Below are 14,880 nucleotides of genomic sequence, written 5' to 3'. Positions count from 1 at the left end.
ATCTGCCTGGTCTCAGAGGCCTTAAGGTTCTATGACCTTGATCCGACCCCTGCTGTATATGTGGACAAACCAAGGCCACCTGGGGAGTCAGGGGTCAAAGCCAGCACTCATCTACTCTGCACCCTAACATGGTGCTGCCTCCTTCAGCCAAGCAGTAGCGGCAGTCTGAGCAAAGGGAAGGGCTTGTTAACACTTCTTTGAGGCCAGAGGAATGTCTCAATACCCTCCTCTGAAAAGGGCCTGCTGGTGACGCCCAGGCAGAAGCACAAGCTCCCAGCGCCGGGCTGCTTGCTTCCAGCCTTGGTGGGGCAGAGTTCTCACCTCTTCCTGCTAGGTCCCTCCCTGCTAGGCTGGTGAGAAGTGGGCAGAACCTTTGAGAAACCTGCTATCTTCTCACTGATTGGAAATGTTCATCCACTCAATGAAGGTCTGCTGAGTTCTGGCCACCTGCCAGGCTGTGCTGGCACTGGGGGATACAGTGGGGAACCACGCAGCTTGGACTCCGTCCTCAGAGAGCGAGGCTGGAGCATGCCTACCCCTGGCTTCCCCAGCAGAGCGAGTCTGAACACTCAAGCTTCAACAGCCCCCTTGGCTCTAACTGCTCGCTCAGAGAAGAGACCCACACAGGTGTGGACATAACAGGAGGGCAAAGAGGTCTCAGGAGGGACTTGGACAAGGACACTGTGCTGTCCAGCTTGTCCATCATCAGCACCACTCAGTCGGGCAGCAGAGGCCTTGAGGCAGGGTGGGGTTGGCTCAAACGGAGTCAATCCAGGACCCGATCCTCTTCCTCCAGCCCTTCCAGGGGTGCAAGAAACAGATGCCCTCTCTCCCCCTCAGCTCTTCCTAAGCCAAATGGGAGAAACCACATGCACTTGGCTGTTTTCCTCTTGGACTCTCCTCCAAATGAAGCCAGAGGAGTAGGGTCATTCTACTCTCCAAGTACAACCCATATAACCTTTGGTTTGCTTGGCTTTTTGTTGAACTAATGACTGGTCTTGGGTAACAAAGACACTGTCCCTCACTCATGTGGCCCTTTTGCACTTATGTGCAGGCCCTGGGCTGGACACCTCATTCACGTCACTTCACCAGACCCTCACCCCATGAGGTGCAGGATCTTATTACTATTCCCATCTTGCAGACAAGAGAACTGAGACCCAAAGAGATTAAGTGACTCGCACAGTTAGGAAGTGATTCAGCCAAGTAGTCTGACAAGAGTTGACACCAGAACCTGAAATGTTAACCCCTCTGCCCTACTACCTCCAGAGTCTACTCTGGCCCCTCAAGGATTGCAAGGCAGGGGCCCTATAGCACACTCAAGCTCTATGAGCTGTTGCACTAGACTTTAAAGCCTTTTTGCATTTTTAAATATCAGCAAAACTAAAACCAGGAGTGCTTTGATTTTTATTTTAAATCTGAATCAGTTGAAAAATTAAATCTGCTTCTTCCTATCTTGGCTCTTCAAGCCCAAGTGGCTGGCTGCTCTGGGGACCATTGGTCCTCCCCATGTCCCTGCTTCCTCCATCGCTAACGCACAGCAGCTAGGCCATCAGCAATATCAAGAGGTACAGAGGCAAAAGGAGATTGTCTATCTGCGTAGTGTAGGCTTCCAGGAGGGATACGGTGCTGATGGATCCCAAAATCCAAGCATAACTGTAGTTCAGGTCCACTCCACTGTCAAAGATTAAGATCAGAGCTACAGAAATGATCTGGGCAAATATAGATGTCATGGTTCCCTCAAAAGTCTTTTTGGTTCCAGGCCAGCGAATCTCCCCCATGGTGCTGCCGAATATGGAGGCCACAGTGTCACCCACACCGACAGCCAGGACGCCTGCATAGGGCACTAGGGCCCTGGCTCCTCCTAAGCTACCCTTCTGTGTGCAGGGCCTGGGGACTAACCAGATGGGAAGAGACATGCCTAGGAGCAGGTAGATGTGGGTCAGGATGAGCGGCCCACTGTCTCGTTCATCCAGGAAGAGGGACAGAAGGCTTCGCAGGGTATGGCCCAGGGGCTTGATGCGGAAATAGCGCACATACTCCAGGAAGATGAAGACAGCCAGACATACGGTGGCGGCCACGTAGAGCAAGGGCCGGTCCAAGATGATACCTGGGATGTAGGTGGCTACCACAATGAAGTGGAAATACTTTCGAGCGATGGTGGAGGCCTGGTGCTTCTTGGACTCGGAAGATGACCGCTTGGCATTCTGGTACAGAACCACCAGGCAGGCCGCGGTGGCCAGCAGACACCAATAAGCTAGGAGGTAGACTCGGGTCTCTGTCTGGAAGAGGAATTGAAAAAGCCACAGCAGGGGGTTCCTGCGGATGAGGCGGTGCAGCCAGGGCAGGACGACGCCAAGGCCCAGGACGCAGGTCATGAGGTGGAAGAAGATGGAAGAGGCCCAGGTGCCCGAGTCCATGAATACAAAGAGGGTGCTGAAGAAGATGCCCATGAGCACCATGCCTACCACTACCACGAGCAGGAAGAAGTCCAAGGGGTCCCCCTGGCTTTCCACCACAGTGAGAGAGCGCTTGATGAGCTGGTTGAGCATGAAGCTGATGCCACCCAGGACCAGCAGCGCCTCTCCAGGGGTGAAGCAGCGAGGCAACAGGTACAAGAGGATCATGTTGAGGTACACGAAGATCAGCAGGGCCTCCAGGACCTCGATCACCTCGCCAACACTCAGCGAGTGCTTCATGATGTAAATGATGACGCCTCCAGCCAAGCCCGAGATGACGCAGGTGTTGGTGGGCACCGGGCGAGTGATGCCCAGGGCCAATACTGAGGAGAAGAGGGCCACTGCCATGCCCGTGGCCGCCACCACAATTCCGAACCGCTCGAAATATGGGTTCCCCGCAGCCTGGCAGCGCTCCTTCATAACCAGTCCTAGCAAAGGCATGACCACCGAAGCGGGCAGTAGGCCGCTGTTCGCGGACATTCGGAACTGAAAGACCGCGCTTCCCTGCTGTAGGAGCCGGTCCCATTTGTACTGAACGTAGAAGGCCTGCACCGCGAGGGCCACGGCGCACCACGAGTATCGATCCCACACGGCTGCGTGGATGCTCAGCACCACTACGAACACCACCGCCGCCTCTGCCAGCACGGAGCCACTCAGCGGAGCCCCGGACCCAGGGGTCGGGGGCGCGCACTCTCGGGTCATGTCTCTAGACTCCGGACCCACGGAAAACCGGGGTGACTAGGGATGCCTTGGACTCTGGCCCTTTAACCCCCGCCCGGCAGATAGCGGTAGCTTCGCCTTGCCGGCACCTTCTTTCTCCGTTCTTCAGCTCCCTCCAGAAGGGAAGCTCCACTGTAGGCCACTCTATGCCGCCTGGGAGTCGGCGTCAGGCTTTCCTCCACCACTTCCCGCTCACAGCGTAGACGTCTCCCCTCTGCCACCTCCCTCACAGCCTCGGCCGCGCTTGCCTGGGGTTCCTCACCTCTCCCGGCAACGCCATGTTGGCCCCGCCCCCGCACCCACGTGACGAAAACCCGGTCCGCGCCCTGGAAGCGCGCGGTCACGTGGGCGTGGCGTCTGGGGGCGGGGCTGGGGGCGCGCGGGCGCGCGAAGATGGCGGCTGCCGCCGGCGGTCCGTGTGTGAGGTGCGGAGCGGGCCGAGTCGGCGGGGATGACTGAGGCGCGGGGTCCAAACCAAGCGCAAGCCGGGGCGGGAGTTGAGGGCGAGATGTGGCGGCAGTGGCAGGATGAAGGCCGGCTAGGTGTACGGGCGCCGGGACGGGAGGCGGTTACGGCCAAACGGTCCCCGCGCGCGGGGATACGAGGCGACCTCTGTGAAAGGGGGGCCGGCGCCTCCCCCCTTCCCGAGGCGCCGGCCTCCCGTCTCCTCACCCGGCCCTTCTCCTTCCCTCCCCTCTCCCGGCGGCGCGTCCCTCGGCGCCCCCTCCCCCCCTCCCCGCGCGTCCTGTCCGGTGTGACGCTCCCTCGAGGCGCGACGGGGCGCTTCGCGGTTGCCCGGGGGAGCCCCCACCCGGTCCCCGCCGCAGCCTCCCGTGCCCGGCGGGCTCTCCCCCGGTTCCGCCATGTGCTCTCGCCGGGAGGTCTGTTTCGCGAGTGGCGGAACCACCTCCTTGCGGTTTCTGCCCTTTTTCGCCGCTCTTTCATTCATCCATCTAGTCGTTTTCTCTTGCACTGATTGCTTCAGTCGGCATCCCGGGCGCTGTTACTGGGCTTTTAAAAGGGCAGGAAGAGAAAATATTAAAAAGACAGTTCTTACTAGCGCCAAACCCTGGCGACGCGCTCTCTGGTTCTCCGCGTTATCATCTCGAACTCCCACAACTCTGGGGAGGCACCTTGTAATTTACAGATGACTCACAAACCCAGCTCCCAGCTGGATTGTCCCACTCGGAAGCTTTAGCCGGATCGCCGCACTTGCATCTCTCACTTGCAGCCTCAAAGTGTTCTCCGTTCTCCCTTCCACCCGTCCCGCCCAACCGCCCCTGCCACTTTTTTTCCGCCTTGTTCCAGTAACGTCTCCCCACTTTTTTGTCCACTTCACTGCTGTAGCCTCAACACCCAGAAGAGCAGTAATAGACTCTCAGCAAATGTTTATTCCACTTGGCACTTCTTTCACCTCTCTGTTCGAGTGAGATTTTCATCTTTGGAATGTCCATTGAACTGCTTCTGAACTTTGTGAGAACCGGTTTGCTTCTTCCTCCTGCCGTTGTGTCATGTCAGCTCTTAATGTCGGGCAGCATCGTGGTCACCGTGCTTTCCTTTTCTCAGGCTTATCTTACAGTCCTTGTGGATCTTGGGTAAAGTTTAGCTCCTGCAGGGCAAGGCGGCTTCTTTAATGAAAGGGATTTTTACTTCCGTGGTATTTTCAATCTCTTAGTTGCTTTCATCCAAAAGGTTTCCAACCACGTGGATATCTCTGATTATTTCCTATTTCCACCTACTCCAGCTTTTAGAGAAGTGGAGTTCCATGTTGTCTGCTAGAACATTGGGCTGCAAGTCAATAAATTTTTTGAATCTCACTTTTGAGGCAAATTATTTAATTTCTGTGCCTTAGTTTGTACTTAGCTCAAATTTATTTACTTATTGTGCAAATAAATGACAGATACTGTAGCAGTTATTTCATTTCTTGAAAGTATATGTAGATAATGTTACCCTGAGGCTTGAATTGGACATCACAATTCCAGTCTTGTCTGTTGAGTCTTGAGAATCACCTGCTCAAACCTCCAGGTCTGTTTGAGGTGAAGTCTTTCTTCAATCCCTGGATTAGTTGCTAGTGATCACTATCTTCTCTGACTCTTTTCTGTCTTTTGTGGTTATATTCCTTGTAGTGTCTAATTGTTAGGGTCCTGCCCTTTGGTACTTTCTACTTTTTAGCTGAATGTGTTATGTTTAACATCCTTTATCATTCCCAACACTAAGTTTATGAGTGTCGTGAAGGTCTTAGATTTATTTGGTTTCCGTTATTCCTAGATCATAAATGTGTAGGAATTGAGGAGCCAGTAACACTCATTTCCAGGATGATTTCCTTTCTGATAAGCTACAGTTTTCTCTTTTGTTCTGCCATGTCTTGGCACTTCTGCATGTAATTTTTTTTCTAGTTTTTCTGTTCCAGTTAGTTTGCAGGTCTGAAAGGGACTTGGAGTTTTGTTTTTTTTTTAATTGATTTGTTAGTTTTTGCTCTGATGGTCTTCATTGCTTTTGTGTGGGCTTTTTTTTTTTTTTTTTTTTCAGTTGTGGTGAGCAGGGGCTACTCTTTGTTGTGGTGCGCAGGCTTCTCATTGAGGTGGCCTGCTGTGTACCAGCCCCGGTATTAGAGTATGATATACCACTGTAGGACAGAAAACTTCACCTCAGTCTTTATCTGCTTGCAGAGTGAATTCCTGGGTGCAACTTGAGGCCCTGTCTTATAATGATTAAACTTTGGAGTCTTGCAAGCCTAGGTTCAAGCCCTGGTTCCATTAAATATTAGCTTTGTGGCCTTACAGAAGTTACTTAACCACTCTGAAACCTTAGTTTCCTGATGAGATGATACGGATAGTATTTGCCTCATAGGTCAGTTGAAATATTCAGTAAGACAAAGCATTAAAGACTTAGCACAGTCCCCCACATAACTGCTCAGTAAATGTTGGCTCATCTTGTTATCCAACTTGTTTTCAATAAACATTATTTTTGACACCTTATAACATGCTATGACTTGGTTTTGCAAATGAGAATATTTCTAAAGAAATAGCTATTTTCTTCTTTTAATTAGTAAGTATAAAAGTTACTGCATTACTTCAGTCTTGTTTTGTAGCAGAATCTTTTTCTCCCCTCTCCACCCCCCAAAAAAGCCGATATGTCAGACATAAAAGGCAAAAAAAAAATCTATACTGACCAGGTCTTTGACCTGCTCCTCTGAGACAAACTGATGCCCTCCAGCAGTGGTGATTTAGGAATTGATTTTAAAATGTAGATTTCCCAAGCCTAACCTCTGAGAAAGTGTGGTTCTGGGAATGACCAGGGTTCTGCAGTGTTACTGTATTGTTTTCAGCTGATTTGGCTGTTTGGCCTGAGGACCAACTTCATTCTGAGAAACACTCTTTTGGGAAATTGTTTGTTTGAACTGTATGGATTTTGGTGTAACAAATAACCCACAGCTTGAATTTGAGTAAACAAAGAATTCTGGATCCTGGCAGGTGGTCCTTGAGTACAGGTGGTGGTATTCTGAGTCTCTTGGGAATCAATGCTACCTGCTAGAGATCAAAGTTCTGAAGGCAAATGCCGATAAATTAGAGCTCACTGGTTCCCACGCTTCTGAAATTGGAAGATGTACGATCCAGAAAGAGTAATTTAACTCAGGCATACCAGAGCCTTCAGTTAATAATAAATTTCTTTCCATTAACTATGGGATACTGTTAGCCCCATTGTTAGCTATTTATTATATGATAGATACCTGATGTTTTTGGTGCAAACCAGAAGCTGTCTTGGGTAAAGTGAAAGTAGTGTGCTGCTGCCGCTTAGTCACTTCAGTCGTGACCAGCCAGGTTCCTCTGGGCATGGGATTCTCCAAGCAAGAATACTGGTGTGAGTTGCCGTTTCCTTCTCCAGTGATAAGTTGCTCAGTATATGACATTTTAAATAAAGCCTCCCTTTATTTTTTGCTAAGTCAGATTTACCAAACAAATAGGTTAGATGCTTATTGTCTTTATAAAAGGCATTCTTTAAAAACTTACTATACATTTCTTTAAACAGCTTGCTTCTGTCTTTAATTTCTTAGGGCTTGATTTAGTCATACCTTTTAATATAGTTTATCAGTACAAAGGGCATACTTGTTTCATCAACTGGATCTAATCTCCTAATTTTAAAATAGTGAATGCTTTCTTGTGATCAGAAAAATGATTTATAGTGATTCCACAGTGCAGTTGTGGGAGTTGGTGATTATTGATTCAGCAGAATCGAGGTTGTTTTCTTAATAGCGTTAACCCTTAGGAGAGAGATTTATGATTTTAAGATGTCTAATTTAATCCTCTTTTGATGGAAAAATCCTGTAAGACCATTTTTAAATAGATAGGGCTAGTGCTTTGTGTTTTGCCTTGATGAGGAAGAGATTTTTCAATTTATCCTCATAGTTTATATAACTTGCATTCTTCTTGGTAACTGTCTAATATATTTTATTAGGACCTTTTCATCTTCTCTCTGAAGATAGGCTTTCCAAACAGTGTTAATTGTTTCAGGTAACTCTTCTAGGGCTTACTTAGAATCTCCCCAAATATAATCCCTGTGCTTTTTATAATCCTTTCTTGAGATAATTTCTTAATGCTGCATTTTGAAATTTAATTGTAGATTAAAAAAAACAAAACACAAAGCAAGTTTTCCTGAAATTCCGAAGGCATGGCTGAGGGAAGGAAATGGAGTTAGCACATAGTTGGGAGTATATTTGAAGAGCTCACTGGATGGGAGCAGGGACTATATGCGTGCTTTCTTTTCTGGTATCAGTTTGTTTTTTTCCCCATTTATTTATTTATTGGCTGCACTGAGTCTTCTTTGCTGCACTTGGGCTTCCTCTGCTCGCGGCAACTGGGGGAAGCTCGTTGTTGCGGTGTGGGGGCTTCGGTGGCTTCTCGCTGCAGAGCATAGGCTCCAGGCATGCAGGCTTTAGTAGTTGTGGTATACAGTCTTAGCTGCTCCACGGCACGTGGAATCTTCCTAGACCAGGGATTGAACCCGTGCCCCTTGCGTTGACTGGGCTGTGCTGTGCTTTGTCGCTCGGTTATGTCCGACTCTTTGCGACCCCATGGAATGTGTAGCTTGCCAGGCTCCTTCCTCTGTGGCAGGTGGACTCTTACCCACTGTACTACCAGGAAAGTTCTAATTTCTTGGTTTTGATAGTTGGACTGTGTAAGATGTTGTCCTTGCTTTTAGGAAAAACACACTGAAATGTTTACAGATAAAGGAATGTGTCTCCAATACGATTTTGTATAGTTTTGGGGAAATGTGTGCATGTGTACACATATGCAGATATATGCATGTTTGTATTATATATAATTATACAGATGCAAAGAGGGAGAAAGAAAATAATAAGTAATAGTTGGTGAATCTGAGCAAAGCATATATGAAAGTATGATGTAGGAAGCGGAATTTGCTTCTGTGGCTCCATGCTAAAGAGAAGACAGAGGCTGTTTTGGGCGATACATGCACCGGTTCACCATGTTCCTTCACGCTTTTTGTCGTCTTGCTGTGATGTACTTTTATTGAAGGACTCACTTTTTTTTCATCTCAGTCTCCATATTTCCCAGAGATGGCACATTTCTCCAGAAATCTTCATATGCCTGTTGTTGAGTGATGAGCTGATCGTCTTGGAGGGTCTTTCTGGGGAGCCGGGTAGGGTGGGAGGGCAACTGTGACTCACTGTGGGGTCAGGGACACTGGTGGCACAGGTACTAGGGAGTACTCATTGGGGTGAGCTGTGCTGGAGACCACCATTTGACACCAAGACCTGGCCCCACCTCTCCTGTGTTTTTATTTGGCTTCTGTATTTAGCACTGCAGATACCACCTAGTGGGAATTCATTAAGGAGTGAGTGAACGAGTGCCATTTGTAATGACTGCTAGACTTTGCTTGATTGAGAAAGTACATTATGTCATGTATTTCTGGAGGTGATGGGAGTCCTGAAATAGATTAGTCTTTTTCTAGATTCTTGTTCCTTATTAGTCACTACATATTAATGAAAAGGGAGGAGACAGAAATACTAAATTGAATCATCTTCTTAGCGTAGAAGATGTACTGTATTTCATTAATTACTATGTTTCATTAATTCTAAAATATACTTTTTTTTTTTCCCAAAAGAGGAAACTTACCTCTGCTTTCTATCATTTTTCAGGAGCAGTAGAGAACTGTGGACAATTCTGCTAGGAAGGTCAGCTCTGAGAGAACTGGTAAGTGGTATGTTCTTGGATGGATTCTGTGGTTCTTTGTGTAACTTTTATTACCAAAAAATATTTTCCTCCTCTTTGAAATAGGAAGTAAACACCTTTTTTTATTCCTAAAATTTATTCCCATTATATTTCTAAAAGAAGCATTATGCATTCCCCAGTTCTCTTTACCGAAATACAGTATTGTCTTACAGCCTAGTTGCTGAAGTTTTCCAAGTCTCTACTTTTCTTTGTATCTTAGTGATTCCTTTTCTAAAAAGATACCAGTGCTACTTGATTGGCTGCTGAGTGTAGGGGTACAAAAACCATTTTACCACTGCAGGCTAGGAAAGATTCTCAGATCTTTCCTCTATCTCATACTGACTTGCCTTTTCGTCCTTTTCCACTTAGCTAGCTGCTTAGGTCACAGGCTGAGGTTTTTAGGGCATTTCCAAGTGTATAATTAGTAAAGAACAATTCTTCATGTTCATCCCCCATTTCTGACTCTGTAAGGATAAAGTGTTAAAACAAAAGTGAAAGTTGCTCAGTCTGGTCCGACTCTTTGCGACCCCGTGGACTATAGAGTTCCTGGAATTCTCCAGGCCAGACTACTGGAGTGGGTAGCCATTCCCTTCTCCAGGGGATCTTCCCACCCCAGGGATCGAACCCAGGTCTACCACGCTGCAGGCAGATTCTTTACCAGCTGAGCCACCAGGGAACCCCAAGAATGCTGGAGTGGGTAGCCTGTCCTTTCTCCAGCGGATCTTCCTGCCCAGGAATGGAACCGGTGTCTCCTGTGTTGCAGGCGGATTCTTTACCAGCTGCGCTACATGGGAAGCCCTAAAGTGTTAAGATGACGTTCAATTATTACTAGTGTTGTGATTATAATTAACATAATAAATGTTACATCTTTTTTAGAGTTTTAATATTTTTTTTGTATGCCCTCTTCTGATAATTCCACTTCTGAGAATATATCTAAAAGAAAGAAGTACTGAAGAAATTTTGGGCACAAGCTCTTTACCATAGTATTATTCATATGAATAAAGAATTACAGCCAGCTTAAGTATATCTAATATTAGAAGAATGGTAAATGAATTATGATCTAGTCACTTGATAAAATATTATGCAACCACTAGAAAGGATGTTTATCAAGATTTTCATAATAAGGTTAAATCATTTTGTTAGAATGTTAAGCAAAGAAAAGCAGGCTACAGAATTCTATATTCAAAATTATTTCAGCTGTGGGGAAAGATGCATGTTAAAAAGACTCAAAGGAATATGTTATCTTCAGTGTGATCGTAGAATCTGATTAAAATCGCATTGGTATAACTTCCTTCTTTTTTTCCCAGAATCAGATTGAGGCAGAGCTGAATAAACATTGGCAGCGGCTGTTAGAAGGACTTTCTTACTATAAACCTCCCAGGTATGGCTATTCTGTGGGTCTCATTTGAGTAATTTCCCCAAGGAACCTGGGATAGACGAAACCATCCTCATGTAGGATTTTATTTTATTTTGTTTTTTATTTTAATTGGAGGCTAATTATTTTACAGTATTGTAGTGGTTTTTGCCGTGAATCAGCCATGGGTGTACATGTGTTCCCCATTCTGAACCCCCCTCCCTCCCCATCCCATCCTTCAGGGTCATCCCAGTGCACCAGCCCTGAGCACACTGTCTCATGCATTGAACTTGGACTGGCGATCTGTTTCACATATGATAATATACCTCATGTAGGATTTTATGATATTAATGGGTTAGTTAGACCAGAGAGAACATAATTTGATTAACCAGGGAAAAAGAGTATGGCACATTTTTTTCTGTCTGTTGAAGAAAAGGAAAATCCTTTTAGAAATAGTTGTGTCGAATCTGTTGTATAACCCTAGTATTGGGAATGAGGCTTTATTAAATACTCAATTAATACTCCTAATATTTATTTCAGTCCATCATGTTTGTGTGAGAAACTGTCAGCACCAAATGCTAGGATATAGCAGTGAGCAAGGAGAATAGCAGCTGACACTTCTGTATTGTTTACTGTGTACCAATTACTGCTCTAAGCACTAGACTTACAGTAAGTTATTTAATCCTTGCAACAGCCCTTTGAGATAGGTAATATTTTTATTCTTTGTTTGAATAGATTTTTTTTTTTGCTGGGCAGTGGAAAAGAATAATAAAATATAAAGTGGTTAAAAAGAGAGTAAACCTTATAGGGCCAGACTCTCTCAATCCCTAGTCCAGGTCTCATTCTGTTACGCCTCACGGTTCCCAAGCTGCCCCCACTTCCCTTCTATCTCTGAACACCTGTTGATTTTATTACATCGTCGCCTTCCATCTTCATTCCCTTATGTTAGTGAAGAACTTTTTTTTTCCCCTCTGCCATAGTTACATTGAAGTAACTCCTAGATATCATGTTTTTTTTTTTTAATCTGTAAATACTTTACTAAGTATCTAGGATAGATGAACTTAAAGAAGATAAGCACTATATGATCACGTTTAGGTATTTTTATTATTGTTTCCATTTTACAGATGGGGCAACTGAGACACAAAGAGGTTAAGTAACTTGCCCAAGGTCACACAGCTAGTAAGTGGTAGAACCAGGATTCGAACCTGGCAGTCTTACTCCAGTGTCTGTGTTCTTAATCATCATTCTGTGTTGCCTCTTTCAGAACTTGTTGTTTAACTTTATAGTAGCCTTTGTGTTGTGAATTTTCTGTGAAATGTGAGTCTCTCTTAAAAAAACAAATCCAACAACAATATGCTTCAGTTCACAGAACGGGCATTTGTGGTATGAGTTTCTTTTTTTTAAGATAAAAGTTCCCTTTGTAATAATATGAGATTTAAAGTCTGACAGACTTTTTTTTTTCTTTTTAAACTGCAGGCTTAATTTGAATTTAACACAGATTTTTAGCCATTAAAGACTTTTTTTTAATGTCCTCTTTCTATTTCAGGATTCAGACCAGGGAATCACATTATATTTAGTTGTCATGTCCCCTTAGCTGTTAGCTGTGACAGTATATCAATTTTGCCTTGATTTTCATGACTTCAAATAGTTTTGAGGAAGACTGGTCAAGTATTTTGTAGTATAATGCCTTCAATTTAGAACTGTATGATTTATTATTATTATTATTACTATTATTAGATTGAGGTGGTGGGTTTTTGGAAAGAATACACAGTGGTGAAGTCTCATTCTTACCATATCATGGCAGAGGATACATGTTACCCACAGGAAGTCACTGGTGATGTTAACCTTGCTCACTTGGGTAAGGTAGCGTTTGCCAGATGTCTGCTCTGTAAAGTCACTTTTCTCTTCCTCTCCTCTATTTATCAGAAGTGAGTCACTTGGTATAGCCTACTTTGAGTGTTGGGGGTGTAGTGGGATTAAACCACCTCCTGAAAGGGGTAGCATGTATGTGTGTTACTGAACTTCTTCTGTAAGGAGGATTGTTCCCTTCTCCCCCATTTGTTTTATGTATATATTTATTCACTCTTTCATTTATTTAGATCATCATGGACTCATTTATTTCATACTTTGTTTATACCTGTTCCAACTTTGGCCATGGGGCATCCTTTCAGATTTTTGCTATGTCCCCATCCTCTTGTTTTCTGAGTATTTTCTTACTCTTTGGCATTACAAGATGCTCCAGGCTCATCTAGTCTTTTCCCCACCCCAGCTCTGGACTCAGCCATTTCTCCAAGGAGTCCTAATACCTTTCATTAGAGAATGATGTTAGAAATAAAGATCCGGGTGCTGGGTGTGTTCGCTGCTGCTGGGATGTTGTAGCATCTAGGCCTTCCCAGTGGACATAGCTAGGTAATATATGTATGTATGCTAACAGACCTGGTTTTAAATTTCATGTCAACTTTATTAGCTGTGAGATTTTTGGTAAGTTATTTATTCTTCCTAAGTGTTGGTAATTCCATCTGCAAAATGGGGATAGTAATGTTTGCCTTCCAGGATAGTTCTAAGGATCAAAATAATTAATGTCACTAAGTATAACTACAAATAATGTAGTTACAACTATAGTTTGTAACAGACATATACTATATTTATTACTTAGACATAGTTTTGTGTTATAAAATCTGTAGAGATGAACTTGTGTGTGTGTGTTTTATAGGCACCTAAAGAGCAGAGAAAGGTTAAGTATTTTCATTTAAAACCCCTAGAGAGTCATTGAGAATGAAAAAATGATTCACTGTTCTTTTCATAGTCCAAGTTCAGCTGAAAAAGTGAAAGCTAGTAAAGATGTAGCTTCACCACTGAAGGAACTGGGTTTAAGAATCAGCAAGTTTTTGGTGAGTAAAAATTAGCACTGGCTTCAGTTTATTACCTGCAAGGTGGATATGCATGATTTTACTGTTAGTGATTGTTGGTGAAAATTCAGTTTAATTCAGTTTTAGAGTTAAATAGAGCATATTATATTTCAAAAATGCCCAGGCAGCAACTCTTCTTGCTAAAAGCCACAAGTCAAGTTGCCTGATCCTGTTTACTGCACATCATAGAGTCGTCTTCAGCACGCTTGTGGTGTTCAAGTTGACCAGATTGTATTTAAATATATAGCTGCTTCCTTTTAATTTTGGAAACCCAGATCATGCTATGTTAATCTGCTTGGTGAATAAGCACAGTTGTTTCTGACGTGTAAATTTAATCGGCTGTAAATTGCACGTCAGTGGCTGCTCCTTTTTCTCCTGTTGAATTAAAATTGTTATGTTTATGAAATCTTTTAAAAGAATTTTGGTTTATTCAAGTTCTGTGTTCATTCCAGAGGACAGAACTTCAGGTTGCTTTGCATGCTCTGTGTGGTTTCTGACTCGAGGTGACTGTTCCTCCCTTATGGCTTCTGTTTGTAGGGTCTTGATGAAGAACAGAGTGTGCAGTTACTCCAGTGTTACCTTCAAGAGGATTACAGAGGTACTCGGGACTCACTAAAGGTCTGTAGTTATGTCCAGCTTCCTTCTCCTGCATTTGTCCTTTTCCTTGTTGATTTTAGACACTTCATATAGTTTTGGTACCAGTTCTCTGCAGCAGAGATGGGTGATTAGATACAGCCATTCTCAGCAAAAACCTTGTAAACTTTAAAAGAGCTATGCTTAAGTTGGTGTCCATCCTCAGATGTGGAGGGGTTGAAAGGCCAAAGATTAATGTGTTAATCATAGAATCACAGGGTGTCTGAGCTGAAAAGGACCTGAGATAACGTCTAGCCTTTCCAGCCCCTGATTTTTCATATGAGAAAACTGAGGCCAGAGGAGAGCGGCAGGAATTTAAGCACAGACTTGGATATACTTAGGTAAAAACATTATCCAGAGATGAATGAGCAGTTTTAATCTTGAAGAATAAGGTGAAGATGCTTACCTTTTTCTTTGTTAATTGATTTTGCTTGTAAGATGGCTCTTTGACTGCTCTTTCTTCCTTCAGACGGTGCTGCAAGATGAGAGGCAGAGCCAGGCCTTAATCCTGAAGGTCAGTGCTAGTCACCATTTCCATTCTTTGATGTAAAATTGGGCAACAGCTTCTTGACTGAGTT

At 44.5% G+C, this 14,880-nt stretch overlaps 2 protein-coding genes across 2 annotated transcripts in view; one reads left to right on the top strand and one right to left on the bottom strand.

The window, feature by feature from the left end:
- Window positions 1-1,452: 1,452 nt before the first annotated feature.
- Window positions 1,453-3,436, bottom strand: DOLK (dolichol kinase). Its single transcript, XM_068976980.1, has one exon. It carries the CDS (start codon window positions 3,156-3,158, stop codon window positions 1,542-1,544), a length of 1,617 nt encoding a protein of 538 aa, XP_068833081.1. The 5' UTR covers window positions 3,159-3,436; the 3' UTR covers window positions 1,453-1,541.
- Window positions 3,437-3,569: 133 nt separating this feature from the next.
- The window catches only part of NUP188 (nucleoporin 188), a 41,699-nt gene continuing 30,388 nt past the window's right edge, over window positions 3,570-14,880 (top strand). The window contains exons 1-6 of the mRNA XM_068966056.1: window positions 3,570-3,601; window positions 9,334-9,388; window positions 10,714-10,787; window positions 13,567-13,651; window positions 14,207-14,287; window positions 14,772-14,816. Of these exons, the coding sequence (XP_068822157.1) occupies window positions 3,570-3,601; window positions 9,334-9,388; window positions 10,714-10,787; window positions 13,567-13,651; window positions 14,207-14,287; window positions 14,772-14,816 (372 nt within the window). The remainder of the gene's footprint in view (window positions 3,602-9,333; window positions 9,389-10,713; window positions 10,788-13,566; window positions 13,652-14,206; window positions 14,288-14,771; window positions 14,817-14,880) is intronic.

Source organism: Capricornis sumatraensis, chromosome 1 (genome assembly GCF_032405125.1).
Source record: "Capricornis sumatraensis isolate serow.1 chromosome 1, serow.2, whole genome shotgun sequence".
NCBI lineage: Eukaryota > Metazoa > Chordata > Mammalia > Artiodactyla > Bovidae > Capricornis > Capricornis sumatraensis.
The sequence above is the reverse complement of the archived record's forward strand: the minus strand, read 5'-3'. Positions and strand labels throughout refer to the sequence as shown.

Coding starts and splice junctions, on each gene's coding strand:
- DOLK (XM_068976980.1), bottom strand. CDS start 3,158: ATGACCCGAGAGTGCGCGCCCCCGACCCCTGGGTCCGGGGCTCCGCTG.